This window comes from Dendropsophus ebraccatus, chromosome 8 (assembly GCF_027789765.1).
Source record: "Dendropsophus ebraccatus isolate aDenEbr1 chromosome 8, aDenEbr1.pat, whole genome shotgun sequence".
NCBI classification, from domain to species: Eukaryota; Metazoa; Chordata; class Amphibia; order Anura; family Hylidae; genus Dendropsophus; species Dendropsophus ebraccatus.
In genome coordinates, this window is record NC_091461.1 from 33436344 (window position 1) to 33459495 (window position 23152).

The 23152-nt window shown below is 41.5% G+C and overlaps 1 protein-coding gene across 1 annotated transcript; it reads right to left on the reverse strand.

Moving 5' to 3' along the window:
- Positions 1-6841: 6841 nt before the first annotated feature.
- Positions 6842-8334, reverse strand: LOC138798510 (homeobox protein vent1-like). Its single transcript, XM_069979006.1, has 3 exons — positions 7844-8334; positions 7415-7665; positions 6842-7248 (listed from the first exon to the last, which is right to left on the reverse strand). Exons 1-3 carry the CDS (start codon positions 8316-8318, stop codon positions 6958-6960), a joined length of 1017 nt encoding a protein of 338 aa, XP_069835107.1. The 5' UTR covers positions 8319-8334; the 3' UTR covers positions 6842-6957.
- Positions 8335-23152: the final 14818 nt, after the last annotated feature.

Below are 23152 nucleotides of genomic sequence, written 5' to 3' on the forward strand. Positions count from 1 at the left end.
GCAGCAGATTTTCCTGTGATGTCTTCTATTTAGGGGATAAAACTTTAACGTTTGATGCTTTTTTTCGACAGTAAGAGATGTGTATTGAGGACAATGTTTTCTTCCAGCCTTATAAAACTGATCCTCAGTATAGGCCATCAATACAGGATTGGTGGGGGTCTGACTCCTGTCACCCCCTCAGCACCTGTTTGAAGGGGAAATAGCACTCATATGAGATCCGGAGATCTGCAACCATTTGCACCTGTATCATACACAGTGCTCCTATAGTAAAAAGCATAGGTGAATTCCTCTAAACCCCCCATCATGATTGTATATGGCAATACAACTGGCTCAGTTGCCCCTAGCAACCAATCAGCTTTCACCTTTCATTTTCCAAAGAGTCTGTGAGGAATGAAAAGTAAAATCTGATTGGTTGCTAGGGGCAACTGAGCCAATTTCACTTTACACCATGTTTGATAAATCTCCCCCCATGTCTGTATATGTCCCTTTAAATTAAAAGAGTTGTCAGCCACTGGTGGCCGCAAACAAGCGATGCTCAGCAGGATTGGCACTCGTTTGCCGTGCCTTTACATGGCACTACAAATCAAGCAGCTGGCTGCATGAATGATCCCTGCATTGTTTGTGCAGCCATGGAAACAGAACAGATATGTATATATCCATGCTGTCAGTTTCCAGGTCACAAGCAGCAGTGTATACTTACCTTCTGTGCTGTTTGTCGCATCCTGCTTTACCGGCAATCCTGTCTTTTCCGACTCCATCTACTCCGGCTGTCAATTGTTCTGGAGGAGGCAGAAGCCATTAAAGACACAGCAGTGGCCAGAAGACCGAAGAGCCGGGTGCCAGATCACAAGCAGCGCTGATGTAAGTATACACTGCTTGTAATCTGGAAACCGACAGCACAAATATATGTATATCTGTGCTGTCAGATTCTCTTTATCATTATCGGCCGCACATAGATGTGCAGCCTATAACAATACATTTTGAAACCTGCTCTAAAAACAAGATCTGCTGGGAATTGGACTTTTATTAGGTCCTCTGCTGATCTGTGTCACTTTAACACAGACTGATTATTGGCTGAAGGAGGGTTTCTAGCAATGCTCTAGGCTAAATGGCTGTGTAAAAGGCCCTTAAAGAGGTGCTCCGGCGGGGGGACCGGGGAGGAGGTGGCTGAAATAAAAGACGTAATATAGTAAACGGAGACAGCACTTAGGTGAAGGTGAAAAAAATCGTGGCTTTATTCACACCCCTGCGACGTTTCGGCTATATACACTAGCCTTTCTCAAGCAGGCTTGAGAAAGGCTAGTGTATATAGCCGAAACGTCGCAGGGGTGTGACTAAAGCCACGATTTTTTTCACCTTCACCTAAGTGCTGTCTCCGTTTACTATATTGCTTGGAGTCCGGATTTTTTGAGTTCAATCTGGTGAGGCGTGCACTACTCTAATTTTTATTATCTTTTTTGCCCTTTTGGCTGTTGTGCTGTTACCTTTTGCATACTCAGTTTGAAATAAAAGACGTTCACTTACCTCCCCGGTTCCAGCGGCGGGTCCCGCATCACGGCGCTCCGGTCCCCGGCCGCTTCCGGGTGTCTGACGCCACCCGAGACGCTACGTCTCAGGGCCGCTCAGCCACTCAGTGAAGGAGGCGGGATCCGAGCGGACTTCACACGGATCCCGCCTCCTTCACTGAGTCAGACACCCTGAAGTGGCCGGGAACTGGGGACCGGATGCCGTGATGCGGGACCCGTCGCTGGAATCAGGGAGGTAAGTGAACGTCTTTTATTTCAGCCACCTCCTCCCCGGTCCCCCCCAAAAAAGTGCCCCCACGCTGGAGCACCCCTTTAAGGGCCCTATTCCACCGGACGATTATCATTCGCATAATCGTTAACGATTAGCGATTTTAAACGACCGCTATTGCGAAAGACCTGAAAACGTTCACTCATTTCCATGGAACAATAATCGTTACTTATGATAGTATTTGCGATTGTTTTTTCTTCACTATATCTTTACTATTGTGTTCGTATCTACTGCGAACGACCAAACGATGTCTTCGAACGATTTGCGAACGAGCAACGATAAAAATAGGTCCAGGTCTTATAAAGCGATCAACGATTTCTCGTTTGGTCGTTAATTGTTAACTGCATTTCAACTGAACGATTATCGTTTAAATTCGAACGATTTAACGATAATCTGAACGATAATCGTCCGGTGGAATAGGGCCCTAAGTCTTAAAGGAGTAGTCTGGTAAAAACAGCTTTAAAGGGCTTAGAGAGAACTTACCTCCCCCAATCCCTGGTCTCCACTGATCATCGATCCCCTGTGCACACAGGGAATGGCGGCTTAGCTAATACCTACCCACAGTAGTAAGGCACCTCAACCTCTGATTGGCTGAGCAGCAATTTCCTTGTGTCAAAATATAAACCAGAAAGCGTTTATAGAAGGGAAGAGGTCACAATCATAAGAGCTATGACACCGGATTGGGCAGGTGAGAAGCCCATTTGTTGAGGCCAACTTGAGCCCAAAATTCTAGTGCTGGACAATCCCTTAAAGGGGTTATCCAGCGCTACAAAAACATGGCCACTTTTCCTCCTCTCGTATCCAGATTGGGTGGGGTTTCAAACTCAGTTCCATTGAAGTAAATGGAGCCAAGAGAGGGGGCAAAGTGGCCATGTTTTTGTAGCGCTGGATAACGACTTTAAGACTTTAAAGCTGGCCATACACATTCTGGTGGAATTGACTAGCTATTAAACGCTTCTCTTCATTTAGCAATTATTAACGCTCAACCAAGCTAAGCATAAATGTGGGGATCAGGAGACATAATGGATATTTGGCTGGGTTGTCCAGCGAAATTTTTTTTCTTTCATATCAACTGGTGTCAGAAAGTTATATAAATTTGTAATTTACTTCTATTAAGAAATCTCAAGTCTTCCAGTACTTGATGTATGTTATGCATGAAAAGTTTTATTTTGAATTTGACAGGGATTCCCATAGAAAAACTCTCCTGCTCTTGAGAGTTCCTGTCTCGGCCAGAGAGCACTGTGTCAGACTGAAAAGAAAACATTTCCTGCATGACATACAGCAGCTAATAAGTATGGGAAGACTTGAGATTTGTTAATTTGTTACAAATCTATATAACTTTCTGACACCAATTGATTTGAAATAGATTTTCGCTGGATAACGCCTTTAAGTCTAAGGAAGTTTCGAGTCCTGCCGGGGACAAAAGGTCGCCAGAAATATAATTGGCCTCAGTAAACGCAATATAAAAAGTCTGTATTTTTAGACAAATATTGAGCCCAATGTAATGTATATGCTGTATATTATAGAGGTGGTTACAGGTATAAACTACTGTATATACTCTGCAACCTCTGTAAACACTGTAACTTTAGCAAAAAATTTAAAATAAAATCTTACCATTAAGGCCAACAATGATAGACTAGAATCGGGGAGTAGGCATAAAGTGGCTATACCGTTAAGATAATGGTTGTGCAAAGTTGCATATTTTGGCAACCATGTTCCCTAAAATATGCTTGAATGGTAGTTTACGCGAATTCCACAGAAAACCCAATTAGATATAGGAGGGGGTAACGTCCTCCACGCCGATATACACACTCCTGTGCTACTATAAAGCAACAAATTTAATTCATAACAAAGTAAGCACTTAGGAACTAAAACATAGCTTTTAATCAAGATAAGAATAAAAAAGAAAAGTATATATAGCTCAAATATATAGAATCACCAATCTGAATCAAAATCACCGCACTTAGGAAAATAACAGTGTGAATGAATAGACAACGGAACGTATTAAAAGGGAAACACACAAGAGGACAAGGTGCACTCTGTCCACTCCTAGATTGTGATACTTTCCCTACCTTTTGGGGTGACCCACCTCCTTAAAAGGGTGGCCCCAACCACGATGACGTTCCCTTCCCTCCTCTAAGTGCAGGACAAGACACAAACAAACACAAAATGTGAATCACACAAAATGGGGTACCACACCAAACCAATATACAAAAAAGAATCCAACGCGTTTCACCTGTACAAATAATAACAGGATCATCAGGGATATAGTGGTGTACAACAAACAATAACAACAAAAGAAAATGTAGTGCAATAGATATACAGCGCAAAACCACCTGCACCACCTCCGGTGGATTGCTGGATAATGCTGAGGAGTAACTCAGTGACACATGTGTGTCTCAGAATACACATGGGATGATGCCAGTACTAGTAATCAGGACAATAGAAATCCTAAGTATTACAGCAAGTGAATACCACCAATAGGACTCTTGGGAGTCAGTACCCAAATGCCAGGATATAGCAGAAAATGAATGTGACAGGCATGCTAAGATACAGTATACTGTTTGCAATTAGCCCAGTCAGGCAGCTGATAGCTGCATCCTACTATCACTGGATTATTAAATGCTCAATAGCACAAAAGCACAAAGTATACATGTGTCTGAAAACCAGCAATACTTATCAATAGCGTCCCGATGGTGGAACAGGCATCCTGTTGCAGATGTCCAGTGTACTCCTAAGGTGGTAGGTGCCAGGATGTAATGCCCCTAGGGCATTACATCCTGGCACCTACCACCTTAGGAGTACACTGGACATCTGCAACAGGATGCCTGTTCCACCATCGGGACGCTATTGATAAGTATTGCTGGTTTTCAGACACATGTATACTTTGTGCTTTTGTGCTATTGAGCATTTAATAATCCAGTGATAGTAGGATGCAGCTATCAGCTGCCTGACTGGGCTAATTGCAAACAGTATACTGTATCTTAGCATGCCTGTCACATTCATTTTCTGCTATATCCTGGCATTTGGGTACTGACTCCCAAGAGTCCTATTGGTGGTATTCACTTGCTGTAATACTTAGGATTTCTATTGTCCTGATTACTAGTACTGGCATCATCCCATGTGTATTCTGAGACACACATGTGTCACTGAGTTACTCCTCAGCATTATCCAGCAATCCACCGGAGGTGGTGCAGGTGGTTTTGCGCTGTATATCTATTGCACTACATTTTCTTTTGTTGTTATTGTTTGTTGTACACCACTATATCCCTGATGATCCTGTTATTATTTGTACAGGTGAAACGCGTTGGATTCTTTTTTGTATATTGGTTTGGTGTGGTACCCCATTTTGTGTGATTCACATTTTGTGTTTGTTTGTGTCTTGTCCTGCACTTAGAGGAGGGAAGGGAACGTCATCGTGGTTGGGGCCACCCTTTTAAGGAGGTGGGTCACCCCAAAAGGTAGGGAAAGTATCACAATCTAGGAGTGGACAGAGTGCACCTTGTCCTCTTGTGTGTTTCCCTTTTAATACGTTCCGTTGTCTATTCATTCACACTGTTATTTTCCTAAGTGCGGTGATTTTGATTCAGATTGGTGATTCTATATATTTGAGCTATATATACTTTTCTTTTTTATTCTTATCTTGATTAAAAGCTATGTTTTAGTTCCTAAGTGCTTACTTTGTTATGAATTAAATTTGAATGGTAGTTTAGTTGTGATCAGCCATACTGGATTTTTTAGGTCAATTGTGGCTGGAAAATCCATTGTTTGACATATTCAAAGGAATTTAGCAAATCATCTGCGACTATACACAAGCTCAGTGTGGCTAGTTTAGTCTATTCAGCTGTTTCTACCAGCTCCTTCAGAGAATGAATGGTGCAGTTGCACAGAAGCCTGACCCACAGCTCCATTCTAACAAGAGACTGCAGTCCCCATTCTCAAGATCCCCTGTGCAGTGGATAGGGGATAACTTCCTCAGATGGGAATACCCCCTTTAAAACTAATTCTACATGTATTGGACTGATCAATCAAAGCTAACTACATTGATATGTATGTGCATTGAACATTATTAATTTTTTTATAGAATGCATACAAGAAAATCTGGCTTTTTTGCCCCTAAGAAGTAATCAGAGCTCAGCTTTTATTTTATCAGTGCAGCTTGAACGAACAATTGAACGGGTCATGGAACGGCCGGTCTCTGAAAAGATCATCCCAGCCGGTAATGCAGTACTGGCCGGATGATCTTTGCAGCCGCAGAGTTCTGATGTAGGCGCATCCGTGCGTGCCTGCATCAGAACTCCTCACAGCACACTATGGAGCATGCAGCCGAAGCCGCTCGCTCCATAGTGTGCACTGACAGGGTTTTCTGCGGCCGTTATTCAATAAATAGCGACAAAGAAAACTGACATGTCAGTTATTTGCGGCGCCGCAAGGGATCCCAGACATAGCGTATACTATGTGGGATTCTATAGGCAGCAATGTTACGTATATTTTCGTATAAATCACGGCCGTTGTTGCAATCTGCAACAACGGCCGTAGTTATACAAAAATATACGTAGTGTAAACATAGCCTAAAAATGTTCTTTTAATATATATTTTTTTAATGCAATTCAAAATAATTATTTTATCAAATTTAAATAGTAATAATAATAATAATAATAAATTATTATTATTGTTGTTTTAAAATGTTTTAATTATAAATTGCATTAAAAAGTTAAGAAATATTAAAAGAAACTATTTTTATACTGTGCTAACAGAGGGCAAGTGATATTCATAAGGGCTTTATTTGGTGTCTCTAATGATAATAGAGAACAATTATCAGCCACTTTAACTGTAACAACAGAACAATAGTAAACCAGAAATATTTAAATAGTTTTATTACACCATTTATCAATAATATTAACTTACACTTTAATTATTAGATGAACGCCATAAAATATAATGTAAACAAGATATAAAAATATTTTATCTACTCAATATTCAATATGAATAAAGTTTTCCATAAAAGTTTTCTCCTTTTACAATAATATATTACATATCCATCGATATCCTGCTGAGAAGATTTAGTGCAAATATTTTGTCTTCCTTTACAATAGGAAGGTAAATGGGAGCTTCTTTCTTACAAGTCCTAGCTCAGTCCTGGGAATACGGCCCTTTGTTGTGTTAATATCTCACAAACTGCTGGTCTTCATGGTGGACAATAGGGGGCATGAATGACTGCTGGGGTAGGTACATCACTTGTACTGGGGGTGGGCTAAAAGAATCATAAGCAGCAGGTGGGCTGGGGTAGTTGTAAGACATGGGGTCCACCAAGGGGTTCTGAACATGGTTGTACTGGTAGGATGACGAATAGCCGTACATGTTGTAGAACTGAGCGGGATGAAATTGCATTTGTCTTCCTTCCTGTATTTCACGCTTGTGTTTCATCCTTCTGTTCTGGAACCAAGTTTTAATCTGGAAGAAATAAAGAGGAAAATCACATTACTTTCATGTTTTCGAGAGATGCCAAGACTAGAGAAGACGTGGGACTCTAGAAAAATGGTAGGATACTATAGGACATATAGAATCATAACAAGGGGGCCAAGGACTTATATTTTCTTATAAGTAGAAGAGTACATACCTGGACTTCAGATAAATTGAGCTTAGCGGCAAGTTTTCGTCTCTCGGAGGCCCCCAAGTATCTGTGTTTTTGGAAGGTGTTCTCCAGGGTGGTTATCTGCTCAGTGGTAAAGGCTGTTCTCAGTCTTCGGCCTACTTTGCCCTCTTCATCAGATGTGTCACTAGACTCCTCTGCCCCACCACTTACTGGGGTTGTAGTGCTAGAGCGACTGGTTTCACTGTCATAGCCGGATTCAGTGCTAGAACTGCAGCCTATTGTAATAAGAAAAGGAAATAGAATTAATACATACAGTTCATAAACAGGAGAAAAATATGTAAAAACTGGTCTAATAAACAATATCTAAGCATGGTAGGTACTAAGCTTAAACTACAGATGCATTGTAAGAGGCAAAATGTTCTGGTAGGTTGTGGTATGTGCTCATGAACTTACCAGAATGGGCAAAGTCCTCATTGAAGCTTGTTTGTTCTCCTTGATTTTCGTATGGCTCTTGGTCGGATGAAGGAAGGTCTGGAGAAATGTTGGAATCCGGGCTGGTGCTGGTAAAATTCTCTGGTCCATTGTACTTTCCATTGTAAACTGGGCTACAAGATGCCTCCATATGCCTCTCACTGAAGGGAGATACTCTTTGGTTATCCAATGGGTAGGATGAAGTCTCATAGTCACTGGAAGGAGTAGAGCGATCACTGTCCCATAGGTAGGATGATGTATGGTTATTCCCTGAATATGCCAAACTCTGAGATCCTGGATATGGAGCCACATGGGCAATTCTTGGAATAGATCGCATTACTGGGCTCCAAGTATCAAAAGTAGTTTGAGGATCCATTAAGGTCAAGCTGGTGTTCTTGTTGTCCTCCTTGCAGCTGCTTTGGGAAAGCCATTCTACTGAAGCAAAAGACTTAGCCATCTCCTCTGTGGGTCCTTGTGCTCTGTTAGCTGAGGAGATCTTGAAATGACTACAATGTGGAGCAAGCTCAGCCCTTTTATACCCACCCCTAGAGAAAGGCACTGCTTATGTAAACAGACATCAAAGCGGAGATCAGTACCACCTAATTGTCATCAATTACCTTAAAGAAAAGAGATTGTGTCCCTGTATTCACACATAGTGCACCACACTGGGGCCTGGCTCCGCTCTGTCTGGCTTCAGTTGGCTCTCCCAGTAGTCACCCATTTACATTAGATGTTACATCCTTCCCTATATGCTGTGTGACCTGCCTAGAATTCTCACATTGGTAGGCAATAGTCTCCATTGCTAAAAACCCACCTATAATAACACACACACACATTATATATATATATATATATATATATATATATATATATATATATATATATATATATAATTTTTGTATTTTTGGACTGTTATGTCTAGTGATGATTCCATCATAAATTTTTTATATTAGGCAATAGAATGGCATAATATAGTTTTACGTTTTTTAATGGCATTCTCTTTAATTGAATATTCATCAACATTTATAACTTTATAAAGTAATGATCTAAGTAATCTAAGTAATAATAAATATTATGATTAGATTCTTGGATACATTGTATCGCTATATTATAACAATATCATATCATTTAAACAAGCCTTGAAACATTAGTTAAATAAATGATAATAAAATACTAACAATAAATATCAGATACACCGTACACCGATAAGACATCATGGCTTCCATCATTATAGTGATCATGACGATGCAGCAGATCCATTGTGTAAGGATTTTAATGGATCCCATTGACTTTTAAAGGATCCCTTCGGGTTATGCGTTCCTTATAAGAGTAAAAACGGAATCAGGTTACATTGCAGTTTCCAATACTGCAATGAAATTTTTCCATCACTTACTATATGAAACGGATTTGATACAGTTATTAACCGCAATGTAACCTGATTGTGTGTGTTCACCCTTAAAAAAATTTTTTTAAAAAATTATGGCCGCCAGAGAGCATTGTAGACCTGACAGATAACAGAATCTATGTTACATCTGGAAATCTGGGTCTACTATGGTGAAACAGATCCAAACATAGAACAAGAGATCTCTATATTATGCAGAAGCTTATTGCGACTGATAGATTATACATTATATAGATTGCATCCACATGATCTGCTCCCAATGTTTAATACATAGCCTAGACTGTATGCTGTCAATAGTCCAGACAGTCAAAAAATTCATAGACTTTCATAGACATTCATAGACTTTCACAGGATCACAATGAAGAACTAATTTGCATGAAAATATCTGGGACTAGATGGGAACCATGAACACTGGAGTAGGATCTCCTGATCGATGACTATAAACACTGCTGTATGTATATGCTGATCTGGAGACTTTGTGTGTCCAGTAGAAGCATACAGGACCACTGAACTGCAAATAGTCCTGTCTGTCTTATGGAAGAGACAATGATATGTAATAGTTCCCATGCAAACCAGGGCAATTCATTACAAGCAGTAAGCAGCTCCATATCGTGTCTATGGAAACCATATTGGGATTATACCGGGAATAAAACAATTAAGTTGTGCACTCATCTCTTTATACCACAATGCTATAATGCATCAGGTCATGGTCATTATAACACAATGCTATAATACACAAAGTCTTGGCCCACTTAACCGGTTATTCTTGTTGAGCCACTTTTATGGGAAAATTTGTGGGGTGGCAATTATCATTGAGTCAATGACCCATTGTAACTACCAGTAGATGGGATCAGATCAGCTTCTCCATGTGTCTGCCAATATGGCTAGCCTTCCAATGATGGCAGAAACCAAAGATAAATCCATCAGGTCTGTAGACTTTTCCAAATGCTCTGTCATCAGCTGATTGCATCATTTTAATCCGAACAGACATATGATCACAAACGATCCGGTGATCAACTGTGTGACTATCCTGCCCGGTGCTCTAATGTGTAATAGGCTCTGTAAGTGAAGGCCAATAATAATACGGGTCAGGCCTTGTATTAAGCCCCATAAGGTCCCCATATACATTTATACCATTGTTGGCCATAACCAACACTGGGGCGGGTTCAACCATAGTGATAAGGGTTATGGGGCACTCTCAAATGATCACCGATAGATGATGCCCGTATAGATAGGGGTCAGACAGTAAGGGTCCTATTAGACGAAGCAATTTTTAACAATTAGTGATTAGCGATAAATGATTGTATATGAGATTGTTTATCGGTAATCTGAAATAGTTCACCATATTACATAGAATGAAACTCCAGGTTTACTCCATCTGATCCCAGCAAAAGAAGAAAGAATGTGCAATTACACTGATCGATTAGTAAACCAATGCGAAATTACAACGAACGAATGTGGAATTAGGGTCAGATCTTAATCGGCGATCAACGACACACGAAAGATTGCCTGGACGATCTAGCGATCACCTGGGCAGCCCCCCGGGTTCTTTCCCGCTCACTGCTGACGCATGTAATAGCGCTGGCAGAGTGGGAAACTAGGAGCAAGCGAGCGCTGACCTGCTAGGTCAAGGCTCGCTTGCTCCCTCTTGTCGCCCCCTGTAATAGGGGCTTTACTCTATCCATAGAGAACACAAGAGTGCCAAACATTCCTGTGAAAGGGGGACGGGCGGTGAGGATTATTCGGTCGTCAATTATTGAAGGTGTATGGCCAGCTTAAGGCAGAGACTGGAATTTTGTATTATTATTCAGAATAACAAACATGATAGACAAGTGGATCAAGTTTTACTCAATTACTTTTCTAGTACATTTTTAGTAAACAACAGCAAGATGGTGCCATGCAGAATGACTCTGTAGACGATGCTTATACCAATACAATGCTTATCAATCACATCAATGCCATTACGTAAATAAGATATTGTGAAGGCCTTGGTCTCCCAGACATGTTTCTGTTGGACTCCTATCCTTTCCTATTAGGTATCTCTATGATGGGTGGTCTGTGTGGCACTTCACACACTCACACAGGTAATCACACTTGAACTGTTGGTCCCATTATCTATTAAGGATCAGTTTCCCAAATTTAAGGAGACATTAGAGAACATCACAGACACTTTAGCGGAGACTCTTTGAAATGTATTTTCAGTGATCTTAATCTTCAGCCTCTGCCCAACTGTGCTGAGACTCACCATCAAAAACCGTCAGCTAAGCTGTCAGTAGATGGTCAGTCAGATGTCTCACCCATACCGTCTGCCCATTTCTGTAACTCTCCATAACACAGACAACATTCTAAATTCTTTGATCCTTTCATTTTTTTTCCAACTGACAGGGCTGTACGTATAAAACTCATGATTTTTTTATTTAAATGTTGAAATTGCTTTTCTACATGGTCCATACCACAAATTGTGTGAAAATTACTGAGCAGTATAAAGTCATTGGTGTATATAAGGCTCCATTCACACATTCTGTGATATTGTCTGTGATCCACGACCTTGGACAATTTTAGTAACCATTCAAATAAATGCAGCCATTCATACGATCTGTGCCGAATACCCCGCCGCGTAAAAATAGCACATGCCCTAGTGCGGATCACGGCACGGATCCCCCTGCCAGGAGTGCAGAAGACAACTACTCACCTTCTCCCCCCTGTGCCGGTGAAGGGGGGAGCAGGCGAGTAGTTGTCTTCTGCGCTCCTGTCATCTCTGCTGCCGGGCGGCAGAGGGGGGCTTCACTTCTAGTGGGGGATTCGTACCGTGATCCTCCTCCAGTCATCACGGCACGGATCATGTGCATGATGCCTTAGGGTCCTAATAGACCAAATGATTTTTGTTTCTGCCGATTACCAATAAATGATTGCAAACGAGATTTTGGGAACGACCTGAAACTATTTACAGTAATATCCAAAACGATTGTCGCTAGTTACTATTGCAATCACAATTGTAATTATGGACGTTAAAATACTCTAGTGTAATAACGGACGAACTATGTGTACATACACCCAAAGATTGAGTGAACGATTAGGGAACGATTAATGATGATTTTATGGTCAGCTTGAAGGATGTGATCAACGAGATACAAATTAATTTTTGTGGTTTGATGGTTGCCGGCATATACACGGACAAATTATCGCTTATATTCCAATCATGTAAGACTTTTTGGTACGATAAACTTTCTATGTAATAGGACCCTTATTTCTCTCTTTTCTGCTATGTGGTTCTGAGAAGGTCTCAGAAGATCATTACCATATCAATACAGCCACCTCAGTCTTGCATGTTACCTTTCTTAAAAGTAGGTGAGATGACGGCAGTATTATTTCTTTTTGTTATGTCAATATAGGAATCAACAAGTCCCTGTTGAGGCATGTGTAATGACTGTAGTGTAGACAAATCCCTTATGGACCAGGAGTAATACATTCTACAGCAGGGATGGGGAACCTTTAGCCCTTCAGCTGTTGCAGGGCTATAATTCCCATGAAAGCTTTGGCTGTCCAGGCTTGATGGGAACACCAACAATTAATAGAATTAGCACAGTATTTTTCAGCAAAACCTTTAATATTTCACAAAGGCATGTGAAAAGTTTTTTTTTTTATCAATGGGGGTCTGGGTGATAGAGTCCATCTCCTGCAACTTGATGAAGATCGCAGTGAGCCAGGGAGAGAAACTCTAAGCCGTGTTCATCTCCTGACACATTCTAATGATTGGTCGGGTCTGTGCGCTCAGACCCCACTAGATCAAAACTTTACATGCCTCTTGACACTTTAATGGTCCCTTCTAGAGATGAGCGAATTGCTGGTCTCAACGAAGTGCAGCACTTTGTTTTTTTTTTTTAATTTATATTTATTTATGAAAAATTTCCATAATTATACCAAATACAAAAATGACATTTCAGCAAAACATAGCTGCCTACTCGCATAACAAATGTTTTTATACATAACCCCCCCCCACCCCCCCTGGACAGAAAGAGAGAAAGGGAAAAAAAAAAAAAAAAAAAAAAAAAACTTTGTTTAAAACTTTTGTTTAATTAGCGCTCTGCTCATCAAGCCCGCAGCCTTTCAACGCCGCTCCTCCCAGGGGTTAAGAACACATGATTTTTTTGGTTATTTTTTAGCCCCTACACTACCTATATATTACTTGTTGGCAGAGCACCTCCCCACGTGAACTATGATTTTATTGTATAAAGATGGGATCAGGCAACAAAGCAGAAGAGAAGTTTACATCTGGAATAAACATCACTCGCTGGCCCGTATGAAAGGGTGTGATATAGTACTAATGCGTAGGACCATGGATAGGGCACATTCATGTCAGTAAGGACACAATATATTCATAGATCCCTATGGATTTAAGTAAAACATAAAACAGGAACCCCTCCAGTTGCTCGGAATAACACTTAGGGACTGACTATATTTCTATGTATTCTTTATGTTTGGCAATAAACATTTACAATGAAAGTTTTCTAGAATGTAAGGATGGTATGAGCAGCTGCTTGTTGGACACCATCATAGAAAAGTTGCAACCCAAAGAATCGGTAGAGCAAAGTCGCCTTATGGCCGCCAACTGAAACACGTGAATTACTGGTTCTGTAATCTACTATGGATCAGCTTCCCTACATCACAGACACTTCACCGGAGACTCTTTGAAGTTTATTCACATTGATTCCAATCTATAATCTCTACCCACTTTTGTTTGGCTTTTGCCATCTTGTCCATACAGTGGACATCTTCTCTAGCATATACAATAAACCTCTCTATACGGAACTTGAAATGATGCAATGAAGGAGAACGGTTCCTATGTGTTATATAGTAAGAGGACTTTCTATTTGCTGACCCTATACATGGTGGTGACAGGTGTTTATTCTGGGACAATCTGTGTCCCCTTGTCACATACAGTGGCTTATGCTAATGTCCCTATAATAGACCAACCTCTCTCCGCAGGAGGCTGGAGCCAGCATTTTTACCATAGCAAGGGAGAGACACTAACAACTTCCTATTCTAAACGTTTACATCAAAGACATTAGATTGGAATTGCCAAAGTGTTTAGCACCTTAAATCCAAACAGCAAATCAAAGGAAAGCGACTCTTGGTGGCCACTACTGTGCAGGAGCCAGAGGAATCCGCTGCTGGGCCTCCCCCCATGCATAACACAGAGCCATCAATACTCGCCATAGCAGCTAATAATGACCCTGCTCATTGCAAGCCAGTGAGTATATATCAGAGCCCATAAAACTATTTCATGTGTCATTCCAAGGCCCCGGCTGTTCCATTAACCTTGATTTAATTGCTGTCATAGACACGAAAGGGGAACATCTTTCTCCAAGCCTATCTGTACATGGAAGCTGACTTATTGTAATTTATGTTGATTTCAATTAAAAGCTCTTCTCCAGAGAGTAATGTAACATTTTCTAGATTTTGTACCAATTTACTCCCCGAAAACAGAATACGTCAGTCCCATATGATTATAATATCAATAGTGTCAACTATTGTAACTATAGTAAAAGCCTTAAAACATTCTATATCGGGCAGTCAGTTTAGTTAAAGGGATATATCCAACATCAAAAGTTATCCTCTATTCACAAGATTGGGGGGGTACGACCACTGTGACCCCCACTGATCATGAGAACGGAGAAAAATTGTCCCGTGAATCAATGGCAATGTTTGGAAGCCTCGTAGAGAATTAATACACACTTTCTGTACTCCATTTTTTGAGAGACAATTGTCCACCATTCCCTGGTTTGGTGGGGGTCCCAGCTACCGGACCCCATTGATCAGCTGGTATCTCCCATGCTTTAGATAAAGGAAAGGTTTTAGTTTGGGGAAACCTTCTTTAAAATCTATTACTGCAATCACTTTCTTTACTCCTAGGGTATTCCAATACTACAGGCTAGCCACCATTGAAGACCATTGGCTGCTGGGAAGCCACAGGTTCCAACAAACTAGGTTCCCAATGGAAACAGTAATCTCCAGCTCCAAATAAACACAAAATCCACATTTTATGCGTGAAATGTGAACTCAATGCAAATGAGACCCTGACGTGTATTGAACTGTGACAGATCTTCCTTTGCCATGAGTAAGAACTGTCACTATTCGAAATGCGTTGGTTTTGCATTTGCATTCTATATTAATTTGATAGTTAACTTGACACTATCATCAAATTTAGTTTGGGCTAATTGGAGCTGGAGACCATCTTTCCTATTGCAATTATATATAATGTGAGCTGATTTTTTTTTTAATATCTTTTATTCCCTATAAATCCATTGGGCAGTATGGTTGGAAAATAATTTTTGCTGAACAATTTGTAGATTAATTTGTATTCGGGAGTAGGGCTTCGGCTCCTGTAGCACTGTTCTATTGAGGACAACACCAATGCTGTGGCTGATGTACTTTGTTCGATGGCCTGTTCTATTGAATGGAGGCTTAATAGAAGGCTGTGATCTGGTATTAGAGGAGAGGAGGGGTGGACTTTGCAGTTAAGTTGCGGCTTTGACTTAGATCATTTAGCTAAAGTTTCTTTACTAATCGCTTGATAATATGCTACATTGGAGGACAAAGGAACTTGCTAATTGCCACTCCATTTTCCAGAAGTCTCCCTTTGAAAAAGAAGCCGTGCTTACAATCCAAGATAATCTGCTGCAGTTAATGAGTTATTTAACATCTCAACAGGATGCTGATGAGATGTGAAACCGCAGCCTCTGATCTCTGTTTAGTATTCAATTAGAGGGGCTTTGAAGGGGCCGCACCTACAGTGACTGACAGCCTGATGTTCACCCTATGACACATCCATCCATTGTCTTCACCAGTAACATGAAAGGAGGCAGAATCTCCAGATTGGAGCCATAGCTGGCCATAGACGTTAGGAGCTCTGATCTGGATGCTTGTCCTCGAAGGAGTATAGACGAATAGATCATTCTTGTGATATTTTTCAAATGGAACATTGCGAATATCATGTATTTGCAATGATGGTCAACTGGCTAATGTGTATGGAGGTCTTGCAATGGATGTTGTCATGGAGAGCTCAGCTGTCCAATACTTTAAGGCCATGTTCACATGGCGTAAGAGACCGGCCGCTCCGTGACCTGACCGGGTCACGGAGCGGTCGGTCTCTGAAAAGATCATCCTGGCCGTTACTACGGTTCCGGCCAGATGATCTCTCAGCCCGTGGAGTTCTGATGCGGGCGCATTCATGCGCCCCCGCATCAGAACTCTCCATTGCACACTATCAAGTGTCACTATCACTATCAGCCGCTCGCTTCATAGTGTGCACGGACATGGTTTTCTGCAGTCGCTATTCACTGAATAGCGGCCGCAGAAAACTGACATGTCAGTTGTTTGCAGCACCGCTAGAGGTCCTGGCCAGAGTATATATTATGTGTATACGCCCCGGCCGGGATACCATAGACACCCAGCCAGCGTATTTTCTCGTATTTGCTACGACCGTTTTTGCAGTCTGCAACAACGGCCGTATAAAAACAAAAAAATATGTTGTCTGAACATAGCATAAGGCTGCATTCCCACATTCAGTGATTTTCAAGGTCCGTGGATGAAGTCCGCTATCTACCTCCATGATCCGTGAAAAACCATCCGTGATTGCATCCGTTTTGCATCTATGTCCGTGTTGTTCACGGATCTGTTTAAAGCTTTTTAAATGACACTGATTACATGACATCCATGTTTTTCACGGATTGCACGGATGTCAGATCTGTGCAATCCATAAAAAAACACGGATCTCATAGACTTCTATGGAGGAATCTGTGCTGTGATCTCATCCAAGTTATGACATGTCCTATTTTCTTAAAATACGGATCGCTGATCCGTGAACAAAACGGAACTTGTGAATAGCCCATTATAAAGCAATGGGCTATAATATTGTCCATGATCAGAGATCATCACGGACAACTTCATGGAACTTGTGAATGCAGCCTGGGCTATGTTCACACTATGGGGGAGATTTATCAAAGGGTGTAAATATACACCTGGTGTAAACTGCCCGCAGCAACCAACCACAGCTCAGCTTCCAGCTCTGGTGAAAGGAAAGAGGAGCTGTGATTGGTTGCTGTTGGCAGTTTACACCAGGTGTATATTTACACCCTTTGATAAATCTCCCCCTATGTGATTACTACGGGACCTTTGTAGTGCTGGCGTCTATGGAATCCCAGCCGGAGTGTATACACATAGTATATACACTCCGTCCGGGATCCCTAGTGGCGCTGCAAAAAACTGTCAGTGCACACACTAGTGGCGACCACAGAAAACCTGTCAGTGCACACAATGGAGCGTGCGGCTCCGGCCACACGCTCCATTGAGTGCAGAGGGGAATTTAGATGCGGGCGCGCATGGATGCGCCTGAATCCGAATTCAGCAGCAATGAAGATCATCTGGCTGGTACTGCAGTACCGGCCGTTCCGTGCCAGTGTTTTACGCCATGAGAACATTATTATGTTATTATTATTATGAAAGAAGCTAAGGCTGGCAGCGCTGTATCCCCCTCCTCCGCAGAAGTCAAAGACACTAGGCCATGATTAAGGTTCACGTATAGAGAAGAATCGGGAGAGATCGTTCTACGACTATTTGGCTGATAGCTATTTCATGTTTATGGGCAAATTATAATAAGTGTCCATATTGAATAATAGATTTCTTGCAGGGGCAAAGATTAGGAGGTGCGGTGGAAGTATTTGCACACGCCTAGTACCTATGGGGCTCACTGGCCTCACAGCCACCTTCCCTGTCTAGTCTAATGACAGATTTCGCATCAGGGCCCAGAAACGACATGTCACACCTCTATGTTCTGTATTCTATTAGACATAAAGGACAACAGCACAGCAAGGAAAAATGGTCAAGTGACACTTCAATGGATGACAGCCGCAAGGTGTTAGTCCCAACAGACTATCTAACAAAGATCCACCGAAGATTCATCAATAAATGAATGAATGAAAATTATTTCATTAAATATTTCTCTATATTTGAACCTGGATATGTACTATGACCCCTAAAAAGCTTCTCACAGGAAATCAAGAACACATTTAAAGGGGTATTGTAACCTAGTGAGATATAGTTATGCCCTATCCTGAGAATATACAGAATAGAGCATAACTAAGAGATCTCAGGGGGTCCGACAGCTGGGGAACCTTGAAATCCTTGCATGATAGAGCTGTTCCAGAGACTGAAGCTGCATTCGGCAGCTCCATAGAGAATGAATGGAGCTGCAGCCCACAGGTCTATTCTGCTGGGATTTCAGGGTCCTCACTGTCAAATTAGATTTGTATCACCAATAACTATCTCTCCAATCAGAGAGCTGCTGCCAGACTGCTCTGGTGGTGGCTTAACCAGGGCCGGGACAAAGGGTAGGCAGGGGTAGGCGATGGCCTAGGGCGCCATCTGGTGGTCAATTACAGGGGGCGCAGTTCATTAATCCAGCTAAGACACAGCAAGGAGAAGGCTCCTTTCCCCCAGGCATGTCCCTGCAGCATGGCACCATCCCCCGCCTCCCACAGCCTCTCCCTGCCAACAACCCCCGCCCCTCCACGAGACAGATGAGGAATATGATCCTCCTCATGTCTCATCTGAAGCTGTGTGTGCAGAGAGCAGGCCGCAAGCAGGATATTAGGGGACAGTGTCAGGCTCCGCCCCTCCTCTCAGTCTGTGAGCAGGAAGTGAGACCGCAGAGGCAGAGCAGCCAGGACACAGAGAACACAGGAGAGCCTGGTCCTGGAGCTGCTGCCTGTACAGGAAACCCACAGACTGCAGCTCAGGAGCCGCTCTCACAGCTACTAACAGATCACCTGCACATTGTCTATGGTCTCTCTGTCCCTGGCAGAAACCAGCCCCATTTCCTCCCAGCATGCTCTCCTTCTCCAGTCCTCCAGGCACAGTAAGTTATTTGGTGAAAGATTGACTGCCCAGATACCTGAAAGAGCATGTGAGGGTCCTATACTGTACTATAGTGCAGCTGCCCCCTTTCCCTCAGTCCCCAGTCTGCAGCATCCTGCCCAGCTCCATCATCTAGTGCTGATATCTGTGCATCATATGACTGTCTTATGATCTCTATCTATCTATCTATCTATCTATCTATCTATCTATCTATCTCCTATCTATCTCCTATCTATCTATCTATCTATCTATCTATCTATCTATCTATCTATCTCCTATCTATCTCCTATCTATCTATCTATCTATCCATCTATCTATCTATCTATCTATCTCCTATCTATCTATCTATCTATCTATCTATCTATCTCCTATCTATCTATCTATCTATCTATCTATCTATTATCTATCTATCTATCTATCTATCTCCTATCTATCTATCTATCTATCTATCTATCTCCTATCTATCTATCTATCTATCTATCTATCTATCTATCTATCTATCTATCTCCTATCTATCTATCTATCTATCTATCTATCTATCTATCTATTATCTATCTCCTATCTATCTATCTATCTCCTATCTATCTATCTATCTATCTATTATCTATCTCCTATCTATCTATCTATCTATCTATCTATCTCCTATCTATCTCCTATCTATCTATCTATCTCCTATCTATCTCCTATCTATCTATCTCCTCTCTATCTATCTCCTATCTATCTATCTATTATCTATCTTCTATCTATCTATCTATCTATCTATCTATCTATCTATCTATCTATCTATGATCTATCTATCTATTATCTATCTATCTATCTCCTATCTATCTCCTATCTATCTATCTATCTATCTATCTATCTCCTATCTATCTATCTTCTATCTATCTATCTATCTATCTATCTATCTATCTATCTCCTATCTATCTATCTATCTATCTATCTCCTATCTATCTATCTCCTATCTATCTATCTATCTATCTATCTCCTATCTATCTATCTATCTATCTATCTCCTATCTATCTATCTATTATCTATCTCCTATCTATCTATCTATCTATCTATCTATTATCTATCTCCTATCTATCTATCTATCTATCTCCTCTCTATCTATCTATCTCCTATCTATCTATCTATTATCTATCTCCTATCTATCTATCTATCTATCTATCTATCTATCTATCTCCTATCTATCTATCTATCTATCTATCTATCTATCTCCTATCTATCTATCTATCTATCTATCTCCTATCTATCTATCTATCTCCTATCTATCTATCTATCTATCTATCTATCTATCTATCTATCTATCTATCTCCTATCTATCTATCTATCTATCTATCTCCTATCTATCTATCTATCTATCTATCTATCTATCTATCTATCTATCTATCTATCTCCTATCTATATCTATCTATCTATCCTTCCCATGCATCCCTCTGGTCTGTCAATCTTATATCGGCCTAGTCATATAATACAGTAATAGGCCACATTCACACAATGTATTTTTTGATTAAACAACAGCTGTTATTGCAAGTCTGCAACAACGGCCGTTGCTTAATCACAGTGGCTGATCAAATTAATCCTGGCTGGAGTGTATACACTCCGGCTAGGATTCTATGCGGCCGCACAGAAAAGTGACGTGTATTTTGTGCAGCTGCTATTCAGTGAACAGCGGCCGCACAAAATAGACTGCGCACACAATTTAAAGTGCAGCTTCCCGTCATACTTTACATTGTGTGCTATGGCTAATTGGAGTGTGGGTACACCAGAAGGGGGCTATACTCTGTGGTCACTATACACTATGTGGGGGCTATACTATGTTGGGATTATATACTATGTGGGGGCTATACTGTGTAGTCACTATACACTATGTGGGGGCTATACTCTGTGGTCACTATACACTATGTGGGGGCTATACTCTGTGGTCACTATACAGTATGTGGGGGCTATACTCTGTGGTCACTATACACTATGTGGGGGCTATACTGTGTTGGGATTATATACTATATGGGGGCTATACTGTGTAGTCACTATACACTATGTGGGGGCTATACTCTGTGGTGACTATACACTATGTGGGGGCTATACTGTGTGGTCACTATACACTATGTGGGGGCTATACTGTGTGGAGATTATACAATATGGGGGGCTATACTATATTGGGACTATACACTATGTAGGGGCTATACTTTGTGGGGATTATAAACTATGTGTGGGCTATACTCTGTGGGTACTATACTATGTGAGCACTATACAGTATGTGGGGGCTATATTGTGTGGACATTATACACTATGTGGGGACTATATAGGGGAGCACAGGGGTTGGCCTAACTACTATATGGGGCACAGAGTTGCAGAATTAATACTACAGTACAATCCTAGTGGCTGGAGAAGATGGATGCAGCCTAGGCATCCATCTTCTTCAACCATCAGCATTCAAATAGCAAGCTTTTAGGTTTGTGTGAACCTGAACTTATTGTATTTAAAAATGTGTATATATGTCTTTTTATACAGATATATCACTTTTGTGTGTGTGTGTGGGGGGGGGGGGGGGGGGGCGCCATTTGCCCTCTCTGCCTAGGGCACCGAAACTCCTTGTCCCAGCCCTGGGCTTAACTATCCAAGAACAAATGGTTAGGGCAGTTAAACTCCAACATGCTTGATCCTTCTTTTTCCCAACATTATCCACAGGGGAAGAGTTCAGTGCAGGATCAGATGACTTTTCTCTATTGAGCATGGGGGCCTTAATGGAGGCGTTGATATGCTGTTGTATTACAACCATGTGAAACTGACCACAGTGTATACCAGGGATGGGTAACCTTTGGCCCTCCAACTGTTGCAATACTACAATTCCCATCATGCCTGGACAGCCGAAGCTTTAGCTTTGGCTGTCCAGGCATGATGGGAATTGTAGTTTTGCAACAGCTGGAGGGCCAAAGGTTCCACATCGGATGAGAAAAGGATTGGGCATGTAGGATTTTATCTACCCAACCCTTTTGCTGAGCGGAACGTTTATGTATATGGAGTTATCAAGAGAAACAGTGGTCAGCAGACCGCTATTAGAGGTGTATGGGTACCTTAAAGGACTTGAAAATACACATGTACTTTCTTGCAGAAACAGCACCACCCCTGTCCTCAGGTTGTGTGTGGTATTACAATTCAGCTCAATTCACTTCAAGGGAACTGACCTTCAAAACCCATACTCAAACTGAAGACAAAAGTGGTGCTGTTTCTGGAAGAAAGTGGCCTGGACAACGACTTTAAGAAGCCATATTATCTGTACGCTGTGTGCTTTTTTCTTCGTCATTATATTATATTCCCTTTGCTCACAGGACATGGGCACAGATGACAGCGGAGAGGAGAATACACCGGCAGACGGCTTTCTCATTCATAATCATTAGGAAATAAAGCTAAAGGTGACTACGCTATCGTCCCATAATGATCGAGCGCTTCGCTGGCTTCTTTTCCTCCTCTTTACCGCTCAGCTGTGATCAATGACAAAAAGTCACAAATAATAGGAAATGATTATAGTGAAGGATCCTGCACACAATATCTCACCTACACCTTGTTCTTACACTCCCCGCTGTGCTGGCGGTGCCGTCAGCTGTCTCAGCCTGTCTTCTCTATGGAGCAAGTTTAAAAAGATGGCAAAGAGGTAACTACACATCGGAGGTGCTCAGCCTCCCCCAGCTCAAATGGTGCCAGGGGACAAACTATCTGTTGGGATATGGGCTGCTTTGTAGTGTATAGCCCCCGGGTATGTATACCCCCAGGAGGAGGGTGGATGGTCAGCTATAAAGAGGTGGAATTAAACAGCAAAGATGGATCAAGGCTTTCCTACTCAGCAATATGCCCTAAATTTGAGGCTGAGTAAAAAATAATAAGATCATAATATCATACTGACACTAAATCATATCAAACACTAAATATGGCCACAGCTATTAGGGCCCTATTCCACCGGACGATTATCGTTT